We start from the raw sequence: 23,207 nt of genomic DNA, 5'->3' as shown, positions 1-23,207 counted from the left end.
TCCAAGAACAGAGCATTTTTATTTTTCCATCGACAGAGGGGAATGATGGCTTGCTTTTTGTAGGATGACCTATTATTGATTCCATATACGGTAGGTATTTTATGACTTTTGGATTATTTTTTATTTCTGGCTTTGGGGGAGCAAAATTAACAGAAAATTGCAATTTTGGCATTTTTTAAATAAATAAATATTTAATGGAATTTACCATGCTAGATAAATAATATAATATTTTATAGTGCAGGTTCTTATGGATACAGTGATATCAATTATGTGTAATTTTATTTGTTCTCTTTCAAAAAAGCATTGTGTAAGGGGAAAATAACTTTTTTTTTAACGGATGGCATGGGTACATTCCCCACCGTTCTGAAGAATATAGACCTACCACCTTCTGAGATATTTCATAACCTACAGCTTAAAAATTTTCTATCCTCTCTTCTCAAGAACACAAACTTCCCATTAACTATAACCTCCTCTGAAATATTTTGTTTTACATACCCACAAGTAAAAGGCCTAATCTTGCAAATCTACTCAAGACTTGTACATTCCACATACCGCGCACAACTATCATATGTTTAATGCTGCATTCAGACGAACGTATATCGGCTCGGTTTTCACGCCGAGCCGATATACGTTGTCCTCGTGTGCAGGGGGGGGGAGGATGGAAGAGCCAGGAGCAGGAACTGAGCTCCCGCCCCCTCTCTGCCTCCTCTCCGCCCCTGTGCACTATTTGCAATAGGGAGAGGTGGGCTGGGGGCGGAACTAAGTTCCGAGAATTAGCCCCGCCCCACCTCTCCCCATTGCAAATAGTGCAGAGGGGCGGAGAGGAGGCAGAGAGGGGGCAGGAGCTCAGTTCCTGCTCCTGGCTCTTCCATCCTCCCACCCCTGCACACGAGGACAACGTATATCGGCTCGGCGTGAAAACCGAGCCGATATACATTCGTCTGAATGCAGCCTAAAGATGGGAAAGGGATATAGGCAATACCCTAGATGAGGACAAGTGGTCTCAGATTCGGAGGTCTACCAATTGTAGATACACTGCAATACACTAATGTTAGAAACATCATATAAAATTCTACTATGCTGATACTTAGTTCCCACCAGAATAGCACATGCGGTCCCCAGCTACTCCAAGGATTGCTTCTGTGGTTGCCACTCCCCTGGAGACATGTTCCACATATAGTGGTCCTGCCCTAGGGTCAAAAGACTCTGGATTGGACAAATTCAGTAACCTACCATAACTTGCGTAAAAACCCATGGGAAGCTTTGTTGAACAAACAGATTGAAAATACATACCGTGTTTCCCCGAAAATAAGACAGTGTCTTATATTAATTTTTGTTCAAAAAGGTTTAACTTTTTCACATGTATAGCTGCCTGGACACTATTTAAATTGACTTGTTTAATTAACTGTTAGCAGGGCTTAATTTTGGAGTAGGGCTTATATTTCAAGCATACTCCAAAAGCCTGAAAAATCATTTTGCATCCTCAAAAATTCTGGAAAATCATGCTGTGTCTTATTTTCAGGGTATGTCTTATTTTCAGGGAAACAGGGTATATATCCATACTCTAGAAAACTAATCTCATTCTTCTTTCCAGCAGCAAAACAAACTATTGTTCGTTCCTGGCAAAAAGCTTGGACTTTTCCGAGGTTAAGTGCCAAATGAACTGGTACTTGATTAATGAAAAATTAACAACGATAACACAAAACAAGTATGACGGATTACTCAGTATTTGGACACCATGGATAGATTATGCCCTCTCTGTAATGGGGGTTAGCCCATCAACCTCTCTATAAATATAATACCGAAAACATGGCCTTGCAGTTTCCTCTACCCTCTGGGTAGCAGCCTCAGGAGAGAAGAACCCCCTTGCCCCCAGAGCATTCCCTCCTTCCTTCCTTTCCCTTCTTGATCTGCAATTTGGCCCCTGCTCAGGCCATTGATTTCTGTGAACTGCTTGTACAAGAAAAATGACAATGAAAGGCAAGAAAATCCTGGCTATTCTGGAATACTGCAATATTGTTATCATTAGCATAGCAAGATTACATAGTGTTTTGTAATTACTCATGATACGTCTGAATAACCATGAGACGCCTGTATAACTTTGTCTACTGCCATATTCTTTTACATATTGGAAAATTTTCAATAAAAATTATTGTAAAAAAAAAATTACTAGTAAAATGTATACATACTGCAGTCAGCAAGGACTACAGCATTTTTGAGTTTAAATGGTGTAGAAGAGTAATTACATGAGCAAGTGCTTATCTTCCCACTCCTTTTCTGGGGAAAAAAATAGACCCCCAAATGTGACAATCAGAGAGCAAATATGCTGATTCATAAGGGGAAGGGAGGAGGATAACATGAACAAAAATCTATGTTAACCCTCCCCTGAAACAGGAGGATAGATGGAGGAATTACAGATCTTCTCTGCTTTATGATCGTCCCCCATTTGGACTGAAGTGACTGCTATAAATTCAGTGCTCTCGACCCCACTTCAAACAGCTGTAGTTCTGGTTCTCTCGGTGTTATTGATAAGCTTCTTGGTGTTAAGCCAAGAATCTGCTTTAAAATGACACCAAAAAGCATGCTTGTAGCACTGATAGAACCGGAGTCACAGCTGTTTGTAGTAGACAATCTTTGTTCATCCAAGTCCTTTTCTTGTGGAACGAACACAACTCAAGGGGTTTAAGGGATTGTCTCAGAAAAACAGGCAGTGTACATATGCCCTATTAAGGAATATGGACATCATAGCGCAAGTATATCTATAACTAGTGATAAGCGATTAGTGTCAGAATTGGGCAGATTTCACCGAAATCATCATGAATTGGGACAACTAATTCCGACTCCCATTGAAGGCAATGGGAGTAAAAATCAGGTACACTAATTTGCCCTCCATGTCGTCCCAAGTGCAGCCAAAGCCACATAAATTGCAAGAAAACACAGGCACACATCTATGGAACACTGTACTTCTCCCATAAAATTGGTAAAAATAGTGTACAGTGGTGTGGGAGTCACTTGTAGCACATGGGTGTAAGTTAAAACAACAAAAAAAGGCCCTCGTAGGGTCTCCAAGGTCAAAAATGATGCCAAGAGAGACAGCAAGTGAGTTACTTGTTTTAAAAGCAATGTAGTACTCACCCAACAGCAAGGGTGAGTACTACCCTTTGCTGTTGCTGCAGGCTGCAACCGGCTGAAAAAACTACGCCACGCCTCTGTTATTCTTCCTTTGCCATCGGTAGTGGTGGTACCGCAGGGGATTCCTATTCATCTGCAATTAATCTCAGAGCTGCAATCCAATGTGGATGCATCCCCATGGCCATGGGAAAATGCTCTACTCAGGCTGTATTTTGAGATTCCTCTCCCCTGCTAGAATGAGATTTGTCATTTTAGCCATGTAGCGGAAATCAAGGAGGGTGGCCACCCAGTTATGATCTGATGTTTTAGTGTGGGCAATGTGACAGTCCTTCTGCAAGCACTACTGCAGCATAAAAGTACTCATATGCCTCAAAGTGCCTAAGGATGATGGTCCACATTCTTTGGGGTCAGACCTGAGAGTGTCCTCCAGGTGGTCCTGCCATCCACGTAGAATAGCTAGGGTTAGTGATGGATGGATAGAATGTTGTGTAGCCTCTACCCTGCCTCTGGACCTATATTATCCCCCCTTCATATTTCTCCCTTAGGTGAAGAAACGTCTTCAAGAAGATGCAACTGGGTGTGAACACTGAAAGTGCAACTACCCTTTCCTGGCCTTTTCAAGCAGTGAATGTAAACCTGGGCAATTGTTTATAAAGCGCTGCATTACTCATTTGGTGGTGTAGGTCAGAGATGGGTTTGTGTGCAAAAAATGGTGGCTAAGTATCCGGTACTGTGGGTAAGCACATAGAATCCCATTGTGGAAGGCATTCCTACAGTGGGGAAATGGAGGTCTGGTTGCTGACCTGGAACATGATGAAATATGGGGTAGATCTCAATATCAGTGAAGGTGATGCTGGTGGCGCAACTTCTGCTCTCCTTCCCCCACTCCTGGCTCTGAAGCCTGCAGCCGGGTCATCAATTATGGAAGAGGCGCCTGAATTAAGCGTTTTACTGCCACTACACGAAACTTCTTCCCTGTACTCAGAGGTTACTGCATAAGGAGAGAGATGACGCAAGAGGCAGCTGCAGCAGTAAAAAAGAGCGCAGAATGAGGCAAACGCTTTGCCCTCGAGACAGCAGATGATGAGAGTTCATGTAACTGTTCATACGCATTATGTGGAGGTTGTTTATGTACTTGCTGTATTTTAAATGCTTACCGCAGATCTTATAGATGATCACTTTTCTGTCATCACCTGCGGTTTGAAAGAATGCCCAGGTTACACAAGTCCTGTGAGAAGACCAAGCTGCGGACCTGAAGTTGGTGCTGCTATGACTAGTGGTAGCTGATGGTGAAGGATACAGCCCTTATGTTTTTCTGTGACATCCCACAACATCCAACTCTTCCTTCTTCTCCTATGAGCTGCTCTCATGACTCTCCCTGCCTGTGCACGTGTCTGATTGTGAATTGCCATGGATTTTTAATGTGGTTATTTGCTGCATGGTTCTTACAGTATGAAAACAAACATTCTTAATTATTTTGCCTGTAAAAGCCCTATAGCTAGAGATGAGCGAGCACTAGAGATGAGCGAGCACTAGAGATGAGCGAACGTACTCGTCCGAGCTTGATACTCGTTCGAGTATTGGCGTGTTCAAGATGCTCGTTACTAGAGGCGAGTACCACGCGATGTTCGAGTTACTTTCACTTTCATCTCTGAGACGTTAGCGCGCTTTTCTGGCCAATAGAAAGACAGGGAAGGCATTACAACTTCCCCCTGCGACGTTCAAGCCCTATACCACCCCCCTGCAGTGAGTGGCTGGCGAGATCAGGTGTCACCCGAGTATATAAATCGGCCCCTCCCGCGGCTTGCCACAGATGCATTCTGACAGAGATCAGGGAAAGTGCTGCTGGTGCTGGAGCTGCTATAGGGAGAGCGTTAGGAGTTATTTTAGGCTTAAAGAACGCCAACGGTCCTTCTTAGGGCCACATCTGACCGTGTGCAGTACTGTTGAGGCTGCTTTAAGCAGTGTTGCACAATTTTTTTTTTTTGTATATCGGCCGTGCAGAGCATTGCGTCCGCAGTCTGCAGTCATTGTACAGAGTATAGGGCCAGTACTGGTGAGGCAGGGAAAGAGATATTCAGGCTATATAGGCAGTATGCTTTTTCCAAAAAATTGGGGAAAAATACTATACTTGGGCTGCCTGTGACTGTCTTCAGTTTACTGCGTGTCTGCTGGGGGTAGTAGTCCTAATTAATACGCAGCTAAACGTTACAGCAGGCTTGCGCAAAATTGTTTCCTGTATCTGCTGTCTCTGTAACATCAGCGCTGTCATCCCGCCAGAGGGAAAGAGTATACATAATATTATACGCTGCCTACAGTATCTGTCTGCTGTATCAGCTCAGCATTTAAAAAAAATAGAAGCAAAATACTTAAGGCCTACTACTGGCCGTTGGCCACTTGACTGCTTCTGCGCTGTGAATTCCACTAGCTCAGTCATACGCACCTACGTCTCACTACAGGCGTGTGCAAAATTGTTTCCTGGCTCTGCTGTGCGTTCCGTAAGCGAACTCAGCCTCCAACCACAGGCCAATAAGCGGCACATTTAATTACAGCGTTCTGTTTCTGCACTACTGGTAATACAGCATGCTGAGGGGTAGGGGTGGGCCTAGAGGACGTGGACGCGGGCGAGGACGCGGAGGCCCAAGTCAGGGTGTGGGCACAGGCCGAGCTCCTGATCCAGGTGTATAGCAGCCGACTGCTGCGGGATTAGGAGAGAGGCACGTTTCTGGCGTCCCCACATTCATCTCACAATTAATGGGTCCACGCGGTAGACCTTTATTAGAAAATGAGCAGTGTGAGCAGGTCCTGTCGTGGATGGCAGAAAGTGCATCCAGCAATCTATCGACCACCCAGAATTCTGCGCCGTCCACTGCTGCAACTCTGAATCCTCTGGCTGCTGCTCCTCCTTCCTCCCAGCCTCCTCACTCCATTACAATGACACATTCTGAGGAGCAGGCAGACTCCCAGGAACTGTTCCCGGGCCCCTGCCCAGAATGGCCAGCAATGGTTCCTCTCCCACCGGAGGAGTTTGTCGTGACCGATGCCCAACCTTTGGAAAGTTCCCGGGGTCTGGGGCATGGGGCTGGGACTTCCGGCAACTGTCTCAAGAGCTTTCAGTGGGTGAGGAGGACGATGACGATGAGACACAGTTGTCTATCACTCAGGTAGTAGTAATTGGAGTAAGTCCGAGGGAGGAGCGCACAGAGGATTGGAGGAAGAGCAGCAGGACGATGAGGTGACTGACCCCACCTGGTTTACTACGCCTACTGAGGACAGGTCTTCAGAGGGGGAGGCAAGTGCAGCAGCAGGGCAGGTTGGAAGAGGCAGTGCGGTGGCCAGGGGTAGAGGCAGGGCCAGACCGAATAATCCACCAACTGTTTTCCAAAGCGCCCCCTCGCGCCATGCCACCCTGCAGAGGCCGAGGTACTCAAAGGTCTGGCAGTTTTTCACTGAGAGTGCAGACGACCGACGAACAATGGTGTGCAACCTTTGTCGCGCCAAGATCAGCCGGGGAGCCACCACCACCAGCCTCACCACCACCAGCATGCGCAGACATATGATGTCCAAGCACCCCACAAGGTGGGACGACGGCCGTTCACCGCCTCCGATTTGCACCGCTGCCTCTCCCCCTGTGCCCCAACCTGCCACTGAGATCCAACCCCCCTCTCAGGACACAGGCACTACCGTCTCCTGGCCTGCACCCACACCCTCACCTCCGCGGTGCTCGGCCCCATCCACCAATGTCTCTCAGCGCACCGTCCAGCCATCACTAGCGCAAGTGTTGGAGTGCAAGCGCAAGTACGCCGCCACGCACCCGCACGCTCAAGCGTTAAACGTGCACATAGCCAAATTTACCAGCCTGGAGATGCTGCCGTATAGGATTGTGGAAACGGAGGCTTTCAAAGGTATGATGGCGGCGGCTGCCCCGCGCTACTCAGTTCCCAGTCGCCACTACTTTTCCCGATGTGCCGTCCCAGCCCTGCATGACCACGTCTCCCGCAACATTGTACGCGCCCTCACCAACGCGGTTACTGCCAAGGTCCACTTAACAACGGACACGTGGACAAGCACAGGCGGGCAGGGCCACTATATCTCCCTGACGGCACATTGGGTGAATTTAGTGGGGGCTGGGACAGAGTCAGAGCCTGGGACCGCTCACGTCCTACCCACCCCCAGAATTGCGGGCCCCAGCTCAGTGGTGGTATCTGCGGTGGTGTATGCTTCCTCCACTAAACCACCCTCCTCCTCCTCCTCCTCCTCCTCCTCCTACTACTACGCAACCTCTGTCTCGCAATCAAGATGTGTCAGCAGCACGTCGCCAGCAGTCGGTGTCGCACGGCACGGCAGCACAGCGGTGGGCAAGCGTCAGCAGGCCGTGCTGAAACTACTCAGCTTAGGAGAGAAGAGGCACACGGCCCACGAACTGCTGCAGGGTCTGACAGAGCAGACCGACCGCTGGCTTGCGCCGCTGAGCCTCCAACCGGGCATGGCCGTGTGTGACAACGGCCGTAACATGGTGGCGGCTCTGCAGCTCGGCAGCCTCACGCACGTGCCATGCCTGGCCCACGTCTTTAATTTGGTGGTTCAGCGCTTTCTGAAAAGCTACCCACGCTTGTCAGACCTGCTCAGAAAGGTGCGTCGGCTCTGCGCACATTTCCGCAAGTCCCACACGGACGCTGCCACCCTGCAACATCGGTTTCATCTGCCAGTGCACCGACTGCTGTGCGACGTGCCCACACGGTGGAACTCTATGCTCTACATGTTGGCCAGGCTCTATGAGCAGCGTAGAGCTATAGTGGAATACCAACTCCAACATAGGCGGCGCAGTGGGAGTCAGCCTCCTCAATTCTTTACAGAAGAGTGGGCCTGGTTGGCAGCCATCTGCCAGGTCCTTCGAAACTTTGAGGAGTCTACCCAGATGGTGAGCAGCGATGCTGCAATCATTAGCGTCACCATTCCTCTGCTATGCCTCTTGAGAAGTTCCCTGCAAAGCATAAAGGCAGACGCTTTGCGCTCGGAAACAGGGGCGGGGGAAGACAGTATGTCGCTGGATAGTCAGAGCACCCTCATGTCTATATCTCAGCGCGTTGAGGAGGAGGAGGAGGAGCATGAGGAGGATGAGGAGGGGGGGGAAGAGACAGCTTGGCCCACTGCTGAGGGTACCCATGCTGCTTGCCTGTCATCCTTTCAGCGTGTATGGCCTGAGGAGGAGGAGGAGGAGGATCCTGAAAGTGATCTTCCTAGTGAGGACAGCCATGTGTTGCGTACAGGTACCCTGGCACACATGGCTGACTTCATGTTAGGATGCCTTTCTTGTGACCCTCGCATTACACGCATTCTGGCCACTACGGATTACTGGGTGTACACACAGCTCGACCCACGGTATAAGGAGAACCTTTCCACTCTCATACCCGAAGAGGAAAGGGGTTCGAGAATGATGCTATACCACAGGACCCTGGCGGACAAACTGATGGTAAAATTCCCATCCGACAGCGCTAGTGGCCGAAGGCGCAGTTCCGAGGGCCAGGTAGCAGGGGAGGCGCAGAGATCAGGCAGCATGTACAGCACAGGCAGGGGATCACTCTCTAAGGCCTTTGCCAGCTTTCTGGCTCCCCAGCAAGACTGTGTCACCGCTCCCCAGTCAAGGCTGAGTCGGCGGGAGCACTGTAAAAGGATGGTGAGGGAGTACGTAGCCGATCGCACGACCGTCCTCCGTGACGCCTCTGCCCCTACAACTACTGGGTGTCGAAGCTGGACACGTGGCCTGAACTCGCGCTGTATGCCCTGGAGGTGCTTGCTTGTCCTGCAGCTAGCGTCTTGTCAGAGAGGGTGTTTAGTGCGGCTGGGGGAATCATCACAGATAAGCGTACCCGCCTGTCAACCGACAGTGCCGACAGGCTTACACTCATCAAGATGAACAAAGCCTGGATTTCCCCAGACTTCTCTTCTCCACCAGCGGACAGCAGCGATACCTAAACAATACGTAGGCTGCACCCGCGGATGGAAGCATTGTTCTCTATCACCATCAAAAACGTGGACCTTTTAGCTTCATCAATCTGTGTATAATATTCATCCTCCTCCTCCTGCTCCTCCTCCTGAAACCTGACGTAATCACGCCGAACGGGCAGTTTTTCTTAGGCCCACAGGGCTCAGTCATATAATTTTTGTAAACAATTTTTATACGTTTCAATGCTCATTAAAGCGTTGAAACTTGCACCTGAACCAATTTTTATTTTAACTGGGCTGCCTCCAGGCCTAGTTACAAATTAAGCCACATTAACCAAAGCGATTAATGGGTTTCACCTGCCCTCTTGGTTGGGCATGGGCAATTTTTCTGACGTACATTAGTACTGTTGGTACACCAATTTTTTGGGGCCCTCGCCTACAGTGTAATCCAATTAATTTTTTGCCCACCTACATTAAAGCTGACGTTACATCAGCTGTGCTGGGCACTGCAATGGGATATATTTATGTACCGCCGGTGGGTTCCAGGGAGCCACCCATGCTGTGGGTCCACAGGGAGTTGTAACTGCATGTGTCCACTTCTAAAGAACCCCAGTCTGACTGGGGCATGCAGTGTGGGCCGAAGCCCACCTGCATTAAACATGACATTACCTCAGCTGTGATGGGCAATGCAATGGGATATATTTATGTACCACCGGTGGCTTCCTGGCACCCACCCATGCTATTGGTCCACACGGAGTTGTAACTGCATGTGTCCACTTGTAAAGAACCCCAGTCTGACTGGGGCATGCAGTGTGGGCCGAAGCCCACCTGCATTTAATCGGATGTACCTCAGCTGTGATGGGCACTGCAATGGGATACATTTATGTACAGCCGGTGGGTTCCAGGGAGCCACCCATGCTGTGGGTCCACAGGGAGTTGTAACTGCATGTGTCCACTTCTAAAGAACCCCAGTCTGACTGGGGCATGCAGTGTGGGCCGAAGCCCACCTGCATTAAACATGACATTATCTCAGCTGTGATGGGCAATGCAATGGGATATATTTATGTACTGCCGGTGGCTTCCTGGCACCCACCCATGCTGTGGGTCCACACGGACTTCACAATAGGGAGTTGTACCTGCCTGTGTCTATGAATTAAAAACCCCGGTCAGGTTGGGGCATGCAGTGTGGGCCGAAGCCCACCTGCATTTAATCGGACGTTACCTCAGCTGTGATGGGCACTGCAATGGGATACATTAATGTACAGCCGGTGGGTTCCAGGGAGCCACCCATGCTGTGGGTGCACACGGAATTCCCATTGCGGAGTTGTACCTGCCTGTGACTATTTATAAAAAAACGCGGTCTGACTGGGGCATGCAGACACCTTGACAGAATGAATAGTGTGTGGCACATAGGTTCCCCATTGCTATGCCCACGTGTGCAGCTCCTGATGGCGGTGGCACAGGATTATATTTCTCATTGCTTCTGTACAGCATTGTGGGCTATCGCCCCGCCCCTTTTAAAGAGGGTCGCTGCCAACCCTCTGCAGTGTGTGCCTGCGGTTCCTCCTCATGGCAGACGCACTTATAAATAGACATGAGGGTGGTGTGGTATGAGTGCAGCTGAAGGCTGCGCAGGGACACTTTGGTGTGCGCTGTGGACACTGCGTCGTGCGGGGGGGGGGGGGGGGGTTGGGCAGCATGTAACCCAGGAGAAGTGGCAGCGGAGTGTTAGTTACACTTGACTAAGTCTTAGAAAGTGCTCGTTCTGTATTTACAGGGGATGATTCATTGCTTGGATAGCAGTCAGTCAGTGATTGTGCTTTGTTGGAGGTAGTGTGGTGCTTAGCTAAGGTATGCATTGCTAATGAGGGCTTTTCAGAAGTAAAAGTTGTTGGGAGGAGGGGGGCCCCACTCTTGCCGCTATTGTGGCTTAATAGTGGGACCTGGGAACTTGAGATGCAGCCCAACATGTAGCCCCTCGCCTGCCCTATCCGTTGCTGTGTCGTTCCCATCACTTTCTTGAATTGCCCAGATTTTCACAAATGGAAACCTTAGCGAGCATCGGTGATATACAAAAATGCTCGAGTCGCCCATTGACTTCAATGGGGTTCATTACTCGAAACGAACCCTCGAGCATCGCGATAATTTCGTCCCAAGTAACGAGCACCCGAGCAAATGCTCGGGTCCGCGTTATTCGAGACGAGCTTTTCGTAAAATTCTAGAGCCCTTCTTGAGTAACGAACCCCATTGACTACAATGGGAGACTCGAGCATTTTTGTATGTGGGACGGCGGGTCCCAAGCATTTTTTTTTTCTTGGTTTGTGTTCTCTCCCTCTCCCTCTCTCTCCCCCTGCCTGCCAAAAAATTTGCAATTGGCGTGCGCTGTGTCGCGGCGGGGAGGGGCCAAAACAGGCACGTCACAGCGTGGAGGAGCCAAAAACTGGGGCAGGGTCGAACACGGCGTGATGCTCGTTCGAGTAACGAGCACCATCGAGCATGCTAATACTTGAACGAGCATCAAGCTCGACAGAGTACGTTCGTTCAACTCTAATTAGAATCAAAAATTGTCTAAAAGGTGAAAAAAATGTAGCGATTTTATTTTTAGGCTATATTGCCCAGCCCTACAGTATTTAACTCTAACTTTATTCAGGTAGGTCTTCCAGAATAAACATATAATCTGTCAGAATGTACATAAACCCCTCTGATCAGAAGTGAGAGTTCAATTACATAATAACAGTTGACTGCTGGTAATCCCAAAATGGGACACTCCACCCTCTTTCAAGATTGATGATCGAGAAGCTGGGAATCAGAGAAAGGCATAAATGTGTAATTAACTTGTAATTAAATTCTATTATAATTTTCTGGGTTGGGTTGTAAACTTTTTTTTCTTTTCTTCTTTTTAATAAAAATACAAATTATTAGTTTCACCTTACCCGCACAAATATTACTATATCCCATACAAACTTCAGCAAGATGCTGGCGGCCCGACACTGATGTAGCTGCTTATATTCTGGAATGTTCACTTCAAAAAGGTCTGCCGTGTCCTGCAGTTTTCTCATCTCATCTTCCAACCTTGAAATATTTCTATGGGTCTACAGAAAAGAATATTCTGTCAAAAGACGCTGCATCTCAGTTGTGACAGTTTGTTTCCAAGAAGTGTGAATTATCTGCTGTTACACTTGACTAAGTCTTAGAAAGTGCTCGTTCTGTATTTACAGGGGATGATTCATTGCTTGGATAGCCGAAGTTCTACTTAACACTAACAGTTACAACACTGTCAAACTGTGGCTGGGAATTTCATAGACAGGTTCCGGATGAGTGGAAGTAATTCATATCCTACTTCTTCTAAGACTATACAGAAAACGGCTTTGTCTAGTAGTCAGAAAATAGGTTACATATTTAATGTCGGACACTTTAAGGGTTTCGTTTTTTGTTGTTCTTTCACTGAATTTTTATAGGCAAGCAAAATTTGCTAACATCAATTAACAGAGTACATACTATGAATTCCTGATACCTGGAGCTTCAGTTCCTCAAGCTAGAGTCTATGAAAAAGCATGACACAGAAAAGTAAAAAACACCTTTGAACATGTCAAAGATGTTACAGCAGGGGAGTAGCTATAGGAGGTGCAGAGGCAACAGTTCCTACGGGGCCCATGAGCCTTAGGAGTCCCCTTTATAGGAAGACACCAGTACTATAAATGGCACATGGTAGGTGGGGGGCCCTGTTATAGATTTTGCATGCTTCCAGTCATGCCTCTGCATTACAGCATTATTTTAGAGCATACAGTATAAGTACAAGACAAGTAGGATGAACGGCTACATCGTGGACCAATAAAAGTAGACAGTCCACTGCATAAAAATAACCAGAAATCTTTTTTTTTTAAAAGATTATGAGACCACAGACATTTATAAGGAAACATAGAAAGAGGATTAGTGAAGCAACCCTAAGGTGGTGCCTAGAGGCGAGGGCTATGGTGAGACTATAAGATTGAGTCAATCCTCTATGTGGAGGTGCTGCCAGACAGATGTACGCCTCACAGGTAGTGGGCTTGAGATGATGTGCAGATGAAAGAAGAAACAAAGTTTGGCACATAGCACAACCTTGCAAGTAAAGAGGCTTTTTACAGTGAATGGAGGATCAAATCTTCAAATCTGGATGCACACTTTCGAATGTCCCAAACTGGTGGAGCTATGGATAGATTAGCTAGCACCTAATGTGACACTGCTGTCCTTAATCCAACACATTTTATGGTGGTTTTATTCTGCTTATATCTTTTCAATAAAGAAGATTTGATCCTGCATTCACTGCCAAAACATCTTTACTTGGACGTTGAGCCTTGTTCCAGACTTTTCTTCTTTCATCTCTAGGAAGGATGACCACCAACGACATGTAAAGAAGGTAGAAATAATATCACTACCTAAAGTTAAAGTAGTTGTCTTACTATGCTGACCAATTTTTTTGAATGAAGCCAGTCAGACCATCATCTAACTTCTGTGGGTACTGTTTTGGGAATGCCCGGCAAATACTAAGGCCTCATGTCCATGGCACACGCGAATTCCGTGCAGGGAATCTGGCATGGAATCCAGCACTGACACAGCCAGTTACCCTGATTATCTGCATTTTCCCAGCACCGGCGTCTGCGCAGATCCCTCCACTTCCAGGTTCGCTGCTGTGCATAGTCCTCACGGCTCCCCTTCGGACACAATAAGTGATGTCACCTCCTCCCCTCCTTGCACAATGACTTAAGCACACATCATAGAGCATGTCTAAAACACTTTCCTACAGAAGACAGCTCCTGTCTATTATGCCTATGTCCCTTGAGGCTACTGTAAAGCATATCTCTAAATGCTGTTAACTGCAGCTTAGGCAAGATGGCCGTCCCCATAATCATATCAAAAAATAGAATAAAAAAAAAAAAACAATCAGGAAATAAAAAACAGATTAAAGAAATTGAATAAGCTTCACTATCTGGTTATAACTAGTAAAAAAAAATATAGGTGATCAGGCCTGGCCTTCGGGACCAAAAAAAAAATTGTTTTTTTTTCATCTTGCCATTCCAGAACTAATAACTTTTTTTTAAACTTCTGCATCAATGCAGCAATATGGGTTTTAATTTTGGGGGAACAATTTATAGTTTCTACATTTACCATTTTGTTATATGTGTTTATGGCGGATACAAGTAGTCGGAATATTGCCTTTGACCTCTAATTTCACGCAGGTGATTTGGAGCTCTGTATCAGGAAATCTGAGTGCCGACTCCTATAAAGACGCCTGTTACTGCATATCTTCCAACCAAATTAAGATTACAAAAAGCATGTGCTCTATGTTTCCTTGCCATGGATACAGATAATTCTTTACTCCATGAACATTTTAAAATTTGCATTTTCTTCTACATAAAAGAAATCAGAAGTGATACCTTGTCTAAATGTTTGTACGGATCTTCTGCATTAAATTTGAAGATTATTTCATTTTTAAACCGATTTCTAAATTCATGCTGCTTAACCTGGGTGGGGAAAAAAAGCAAAAAACGTTTCAGTGACACAATCTGTAATCACTATATCAACCCAAAATTTAGCATCTTGTAAATCAAATACTTTTCTCTCCTTGGCACACGTTAAAAATCATTTGGAAACTAATTGCATTTTAATGACATGGATCCTGCAGGTGAGGCTCTCCAACTAGAATGAAAACATTTAAAATCTATATTTTGATCTTACAAGAGTTATGCAGTGTTTGAATTGGAAAAAGATTAGACATAATTGAAGATAAAAGACACGCGGGCTTCACTAGCATTTTACTGAAGTGGGCTTTAAATTATCAGATCCATCCAGAGTGCATTACCAAGAAACATTGAATTGTTATCTTTAGACACCCTTTTTTCTAAGAGTTTACAATTTCTCAGTTCAGTGAAGCTTAGCTGCAGCCTGTTATCGGAACAAAAAGAGAAAAATCATTTGCTTCAGAGAACAGAACTGATCTCACCTCGAAAAGGACACATTTCCTCCTGATAACAGATACTTCATTTGCCTGCAGAGGAGACACTTCATGCTTTACTATGAATGCAATCTTTTGGAGATTTTTCCACCTCTCTGGCAATTCCTAAGAAAGGAAAGAAGCAGATAGTTCACCTCCGTCTATTCTATACTCAGAATCAATAATGTGGCCTGAAAATTACAGCCGTATATGCTACATATTGGATTTTTAAAAAAATGGAATATTTTTTTTTTTCCCACAAAAAAAAAATAGTAAAAATTGATTTAAAAAATGTTTCTGTTATTAAGGATGGATGTTAGATCCTTTAAACTCTTCAGGACAAATTTGGGGATTTTTCATCTCCCCATCCCAAAACTAAAAACTTTTATTTATTTATTTTAAATCGATGCAGCAAATATGGGGTCTTGATTTTTTGTGGGACAAGTTGTGTTTTCTACATGTAGCATGTGGGGTACATAAAGGTTAGGGCCATTTCACACTAGCATTTATGCTTTCCGTCTAGCTGTTCCGTTGTGGGAGCAGCAAAATGAAAAGAAAACATTTCAATTTTCCTGGCTGTAGAAAATGCATTGAAATTGAATACCTTCAGTTTCAATGTTTCGCAAATGTTTCTGTTTTCTGTTTTCACATTGGAGAAAAAAAGTGCAGGCTGTTGCGATTTTGTTTCCAGTTCAAAAAATGGAACAAAAACAAAATGAGGTTTTTTTTACATTGCAGTTAATCGGAGACTGGAAAAAATGGAATGCAATCCGTTTTCAGACGGTTTCCTTCTGTCTCTGTATTGGGTTTTATTTCTGGACATGCACAGAGGGCAGGAGGCATGCGGAAATAATGGGAGGGAGAGGAAGATAAACAAGACAAGCAGTAAAAAAATGGATCTGTTAAAAATGCTGAAAAATGGAAGGGAAAATGAACGGAAATTTGAAGGATCTGTCAAAAAGACAAAAAAGAATGTTTCCTGTTCATTTCCATTTCACTTCCATTTTGTACGGCTCCGTTTTTTGTAAAACAGGATCCACAAAAAAAGATGCAAGTGTGAACTCACCCTTAGCGGTTAGCTTCTATTTAATTTTTAGGGACAAGTAAAAGAAAATATTCTGCAATTTTTTTCCACTTTTTATTTCCTGCTTTTATTCGATTTTTTTCTTAACAATGTTTATTTTTTTAAATGCTATAAAGGAATTTTTATTTAACTTCATTTTTTTTAATGAAACATGCAGAAGACATATGTAGGTCAATGAATTATGCCTGTACATAGAAATATGCACCCGTTTAGGCATACTACTCGTTCTGCCCAAACAGGCTTTTATAAGAGACAACACTGAGGTCCTTTCTTTGGTGCCGGTTGTCTCCATAGTATTGCCAGCCTTGGTGATCTGTCGCCATGACTGGTGATCGCAGCTAAAAGGATTAACTGCTGGGATTAGAGTTTTCAGTGGCAGTGCCCACACAATCACCTTGACATACATTGATGCACTTTTACGTAAAAGTGCAGGAAGGGGGTAAGGAAAAAAAGAACAATAAACAGAGAAATACAGAAAAAATAAAAATGCTAATACTCTCCTCTTTTTTTCTGCTTTTCCTTTGATGCAAGTAAAACTACAATGTATAAAAATTGAATCATCTCTATTGGGAGCTCTTTTGGTCAGGCACCTCTCTTTTTTTGTCCATTTGTTTTCATAACATTTCACTCTACTGATTTATTATTCCTCCAGTTGTAAAGCACCGTGGAATATGTTGGCGCTATAGAAATAAAGATTCTGATTATTGAAGAGCTGACTCATAGTTGAGCTCCGAGTCATGGAGGCGGGCCGCGCAGGCTTCTCCCCACCTAATACATAAAGACTGACAGCTCCTCTCTATGCTTGTGGAAGAGAGCTGTCACTCCGCATGCAGCAAGCGAGGAGAGGCCAGCACCGTCCACCCCATTGACTCGGAGCTCAAACTTCAAAGTATATTTATTCTGAAACACCATAGCATGGAGCCTACAGGCATACCTGTCTCATGTTTATGCTGCCCATTGATCGGACATCATGAACCTAATGACAGGATCCCTTTAATGTTATTTGTATGTGCCCCAGAAGATCGGTTATTTACGCTCGTCCTCCTCACAATTCTGGCTGTGGCAGGAGTTTTTTCCCGCTGCTCTGTCTTTAATTAGACACACATTTATTGTTGAGTCCCAGTACTAGCTATGTCCCTTCCTTAAGGTCTTTTTTATTTCTGAAACATACAGAAACTGATGCAACAGTGATACTTCCAGGGCCGGAATGTAATTGTAGCACTTAGAGTACTCGCTCCAGGCCCCATGTTCTGCCTTATTCTCCTTATACAGGGAGGGCCCCAGGTGCTGCTTGTTCTCCAGCAGTCTCCATGGGGCCTCGTGATATACATGATCATCACATCCTGGAGGTCTGGGACCATTTTCTCTGACCCCGCTTCTACATGTGGTGATGGTGAGACTAACTGTAATGATGCTCTGTAACAGACTGTAACTCAAATGGACAGTGCATAAAACAGTGAGTCAGTGACATTTTCTTTTCCACTGTCAGTAGAGCGAGAGTCAGAGACAAGAGAGAAAAATAATTAGCAAGTAATAATGTAATTATGTGAGAGCAATCTAGGGAATATCTGTCTGGCGGCTGCGATCAAGGGGTAAAAGAACTAATGAAGCTCCATGTAATCTGGCGGCACTTTGCTCCCCATCTCACCACTAAACCAGATTACATGGGGTTTTGCTTCCCACTCTTGACCCCACTCTAAAAGTGCGGACAGTTTATGTGGGGCTTTGCTTCCAAGTCCCCCCCAAGTAACATGGCTGCACTTGGGGAGGAAGGGGTTGGAAGCAAAACCCAATGTAAAATAAATCATTGCATTTCAGATGGGCTGTGTTTCCAGACCTAGAAGACTGGTGACATGCTCATTGATTTTCAATCCGTAGCATGTCATTTTTGTCAGTAAGATTTAACCAATTTCAATGTAGTGAGGTGAAATCTGCAGTGCATTCTACAGCAAAATCTGTGTGTAAAAGATGCAGATTTTGCAGCTAAATCCACATTGCAATTTTTACATCCCCTGTGGATGTACTCTAATGCTGCGTGATCATGCTGAACATATTTTGTTCTGCACTGTGATTCTTAGTGCTCCTGCTGGGGAAGCATTTTGTGCTGCACTGGGATATTTGGCGCCTCTTGGGAAGTATTTTGTGTTGCACTGTAGTATTTGTAGGGCACCTTTTGGGAAGTATTTTGTGTTGCACTGTAGTATTTGTAGGGCACCTCTTGGGAAGTATTTTGTGCTGCACTGCAGTATTTGTTTTGCGCCTCTTGGAAGGTATTTTCTGCTGCACTGTGATTTTTGTAGGGTGCTTCTAGAGAGATATTTTGTTCTGCATTGCGGTGTTTGTTTTGCGTCTCTGGGGATATATTTTGTGCTACACTCTGGTATGTGTTTGGCATCTAAAAACCTCTGAGAACATATTTAGCCCATTTTTACTTGGATCTGCTGCACTTCCACCTGATGGCAGACTCAGGGAGCCAAGTGGACCTTTGCAAAAAGTAATTAAGTACCTCTCTCCTATAGAAGAGCCTATGGAAAAAAAACAGTAGGATTACTTCACAGTTCGGGTACATGCACACGAACGTTTAGGAAGTTGCATCCGAAATTCCAGAAAAACTGGAAGTGCTAGTTCTGACATATGCCATTCCCGGACGGCAGTAAACAGGCCTCATTAACTATAAAAATGTAGAATTCGATACCAATTTAAAGTCTTCTGTGCTTTCAGTTTTCAATAATATTTTTGTAAAAATCAAATGTAAAGAAACAAAAGAAACAGAGATAGAGAGGAGAAAGAGCCACAGATATGTAATATTCTAGTCACATTCAGTACTGTGTAAAAGTTTTTGGTGGGTATGGAAAAAAATGCTAAAAAAGTTAGGTTTTTTTCCCAAAAATAGAAGGCGTCTACAAATTTATTCTGCAGTAGGACAACAAACTCAAAAATACAGCCAATGTCATTGGCAACCATCTCTAGAGTAAAGAAGAACAGGGAGTCTTAGAACTGATGATGCGGCCCCACAGAGCCCTGATCTCATCATCATCCAGTCTGTCTGGGATTACATGAAGAGACAGAAGGATTTGAGCAAGTCTATATCCACAGAGGATCTGTGGTTAGTTCTGCAAGATGTCTGGAACAACCTCCCTGCCGAGTTCCTACAAATACTGTAAGCAAGTGTATCTAGAAGAACTGATGCTACTCCGAAGGCAAAGGGCGGTCACACCAAATATTGATTTTAGATTTCTCTTTTGTTCATTCGCTTTGCATTTTGTTAATTGACCTAAAAAAAACATTAACACTTTTATTTTTTAAAGCATTGTTACTTTGTAGCATTTTTTCTACACCTGCCTAAAACTTTTACACAGTGATATAAATGTATAAAGTTGTATGTAACATTTCTAGTACAAAACAAAAAGATTGAATAATCTTCTCTGAATTGTGAGGTGGATGTAAACTTGCTGCTCGTGTTTTTGTTTTCCTTTTTTGCTTGGCTGGAGATTTCATATGGGAAAGATTATAATGTTTTCTTTTGTGAATCAGTTTTGTATTCCCATTATACAGACATGAGCCTGTTTCTAGCAGTAGACAAGGACAGGCTCATGTATTTATTATGCAGAGAAGACATTTATTCTTTAGAAACTGGACCTTAAAAGATACTAAATGATTAATAGTGGATTGAAGTTAGGTTCTTGATGGAGGGTTAAAATATAGAATTGATGTCCCCTTTCCTCTCTACTAACTTACTAATATATGTATAGCAGAGGTGTAGCTAAAGGCTTGTGAGCCCGGATGCAAAAGTTCAGCATGGAGACCCTCCCACAACTTTCCTTTGTATTGTTGGGTCTCTTAAGGAGCCCATCGTTGCTACACCAGCAGGCGGGGGCATTGCTAGAATCTTAAAAGATTAGGCAGAGGCTAAATGTAGGGGGCTCTAATGCAAAATTTGTAACATGGCCCCCTAACCATCCATATGCCATCTATAATACTAGTGTTTCCTTATGTGTTAGAGAGGCCTTTGGGCCCCATAAGGCTCCAGGGCCCAGGAGCGACTGCTACCTCTGCACCCCCTGTAGCTACACCCCTGATGTAGAGGTTGTCTCAATTTAAAGTTAATGAAAGGTGCCAAGGATGGAACAGTAGATTTTCCCCGTTAGGCTCCTAAATAGGCAAAATACCAGGCTATGAGAAATGTGATGCTTTTTAGTGTGTAAATACCGTATATACCGGCGTATAAGACGACTTTTGAACCCCGAAAAATCTGCTCTGCAGTCGGGGGTCGTCTTATGCGCCGGTAATACAAAAAAAAAAAGTGTAAAAAAAATAAATCATTACTCACCTCCCCTGGCGTTCTGTCGCGCTCCGGCAGGATGTCGCTCGCTCCTCGTCCCCGGCGCAGCATTGCTTTCTGAATGCGGGGCTTGAAATCCCCGCTTCCAGAAAGCTAATACACACGCCGTCAGCCGGTACAGCTATTCAATGACAGCATTGAATGGCTGTGATTGGCTGAAGGCGCACATTGCTTCAGCCAATCACACCCATTCAATGATGTCATTGAATAGTGTGATTGGCTGAAGCCACGTGCGCCTTCAGCCAATCACAGCCATTCTGTAACTGGCTGACGGCGTGTGTATTAGCTTTCTGGAGGCGGGGATTTCAAGCCCCGCATTCAGAAAGCAATGCTGCGCCGGGGACGAGGAGCGAGCGACATCCTGCCGGAGCGCGACAGAACGCCGGGGGAGGTGAGTACAGATTTTTTTTTTCTCCATTGTAATACCGGCGTATAAGGTGACAGTTGGGGGGTCGTCTTATACGCCCCGTCGCCTTATACGCCGGTATATACGGTATGTGATTTACTTTGTATAAAACTAATACAAAACTGGTGCATTGTGTTTTCTTGCTGTAAATTGCCTTGTGAGGATAGTTTATAGAGCAATTTAAAGCAATCTACTATATAACAAGTTTAAGGACCTGTGTTATCTACTGCTAAGTCATAGGGGGCTACAGACTAACAAATTATTTATAAAGAACAGCTTTATATGTACTTTAAATTAAACAACATCCCTTCAATAGGACTGCCTATAATAAAATAACAAACTGAGCTATACTTGCTCCTCTGCCACTGGGATCCAGCACTGCAGCCTCGCTGTGGTCCCGGCATTTGTTGTGACAGTTGACATTACTGGAAGTCAGATGACTGCTGCGGCATCCTCATTCATTCTCCTGGCATCGACGCTGCAGCAGTCACCTGATCCTGGTGATATCGGGTCAGCTGTCACAGCAAACACTAGAATCACAGCGAGGCTGCAGCGCAGAACCACAGCGATGATGGGGGGGTAAGTACAGTTCACATCATTATTTTACTACAGGCAGCCCTATTGAAGGAATGTTGTCCGGTAACCAGACAAACCCATTAAAAGCATCATACCGGGCAAAACGGAAGCCTTATTCCACAATATCCCCTCACACTCACAAAAGCTCATTGAACTAAATTTTGGATTTAATGCATGCCAACATCATATCACATATCTCGGTATCAAACTCACCCCCAAACTAGACACCTTATACAAAAAGAACTACCCCCCCCTGTTCGCAGAGTTGAAAGCAGACTTAAAGAAATGGAACCACCCCTCCATTTCATGGATAGGGCGCATCAACTCTATTAAAATGAACGTTCTGCCCCGTCTACTATACTTATTCAGATGCCTCCCCATTGGAATCCCCCCTAAAGATTTACAAGAAATGCAAAAGGCCATATTTCAATTTATTTGGAGGAACAAATGACCCAGAATCAAACAGAAGGTAATGCACTATCACAAGAGAACCGGAGGCCTATCAGTACCCAACCTGAAAAAATATTATATAGCAGCGCAACTATCACAAATCCCCCTAATGTTCGCCGGCAGGAAAAGACCCCTGTGGGCAGAGGTGGAAACTGCCCTTCTGGCCCCTTTGGACCTAGGTATCATATTCTGGGATAAAAACTGGAAACCCACAAACATACAACACCTAGCCCCACTAACCCACCACCAATTTTTGATTTGGAGAAGGAACAGATTTAAATATGCCATGATGTCTCCCATCCCACAACTACTACCGGTGATCCCCAATCAGGCGTTTCCCCTTAGCCTACAAGAACAAAATTACCAATGGTGGTGAGCCAAACACATCACGACCCTACACCAGTTCATGCCCTGTGGGAAACTACTATCTATGCAACAACTGATAGATAAATACACAGTCCCAGAAAACCTTTGGTTTGAACTAAGGCAAATATACAGCTTCCTAAGCTCCCTACTGAACACTACTAATCCGCCAACCGCCTCTACACCTTTCGAGAGAACCTGCTTACGGTCACCACTTCAATTGGGCGTAATATCTACACTCTACACTTCCATGAATAAACCCCCAGAAGGCACAAAACTCCCCTTTATGACACGCTGGGAGTCAGATCTGGGTGTTACCCTCTCTCTACCACGATGGCATCACTGCTGCACATCCGCAGCAAAAGGCAGTCATCAAGTAACCTTAGCAGAAACCGCAGTAAAAATACTCCATAGAGCATACCTAGTCCCCACAACGATCAATAAGTACTCCCCTACCACCTCCCCGAACTGCTTCAGGGGATGCAATAACCTAGGTACAATCCTACATACATGGTGGACCTGCCCCATAGTGGCCCCCCTCTGGAGAAGAGTAACCAACCTCATATCCAGAGTACTGGGTAAGACGTTCCCCCTCACTCCATCTGTATGCCTCCTGGCGGACAAACCCATGGGATACAATAACCAACAACACAAACTAGCATAGCAGATCTGTATGGCAACCAAAATCTACATCGCATTCCAATGGATGAAACCCACCCTTCATATAGAACCAATCATAACTAGAACATCAAGAATGATGCTTTATGAAAAACTGTCAGCCATGAGGGATGACAAAATGGACCTATTTCTCAAGACCTGGACGCCCTGGGCCGTCTCATTAGATATACCAGGCTTAACCAGACCCCTTAGTTCATAAGCTACTAAACCGATAGAAGTACAACTAAAGACTGACTACTGGAGGGGGGAAGGATGT

General features: G+C 45.0%; 1 protein-coding gene across 1 annotated transcript in view; it reads right to left on the bottom strand.

Moving 5' to 3' along the window:
• Positions 1-23,207, bottom strand: part of LOC136577882 (dynein axonemal heavy chain 11-like) — a 386,682-nt gene that overhangs the window by 296,384 nt on the left and 67,091 nt on the right. The window contains exons 12-14 of the mRNA XM_066577801.1: positions 15,062-15,178; positions 14,496-14,582; positions 12,012-12,170 (exon numbers count right to left, since the gene is read on the bottom strand). Of these exons, the coding sequence (XP_066433898.1) occupies positions 12,012-12,170; positions 14,496-14,582; positions 15,062-15,178 (363 nt within the window). The remainder of the gene's footprint in view (positions 1-12,011; positions 12,171-14,495; positions 14,583-15,061; positions 15,179-23,207) is intronic.

The sequence above is a fragment of the Eleutherodactylus coqui genome, chromosome 8 (genome assembly GCF_035609145.1).
Source record: "Eleutherodactylus coqui strain aEleCoq1 chromosome 8, aEleCoq1.hap1, whole genome shotgun sequence".
Taxonomy (NCBI): Eukaryota; Metazoa; Chordata; class Amphibia; order Anura; family Eleutherodactylidae; genus Eleutherodactylus; species Eleutherodactylus coqui.
Note: the sequence above shows the minus strand (reverse complement) of the source record. Positions and strands in the feature narration are given on the sequence as shown.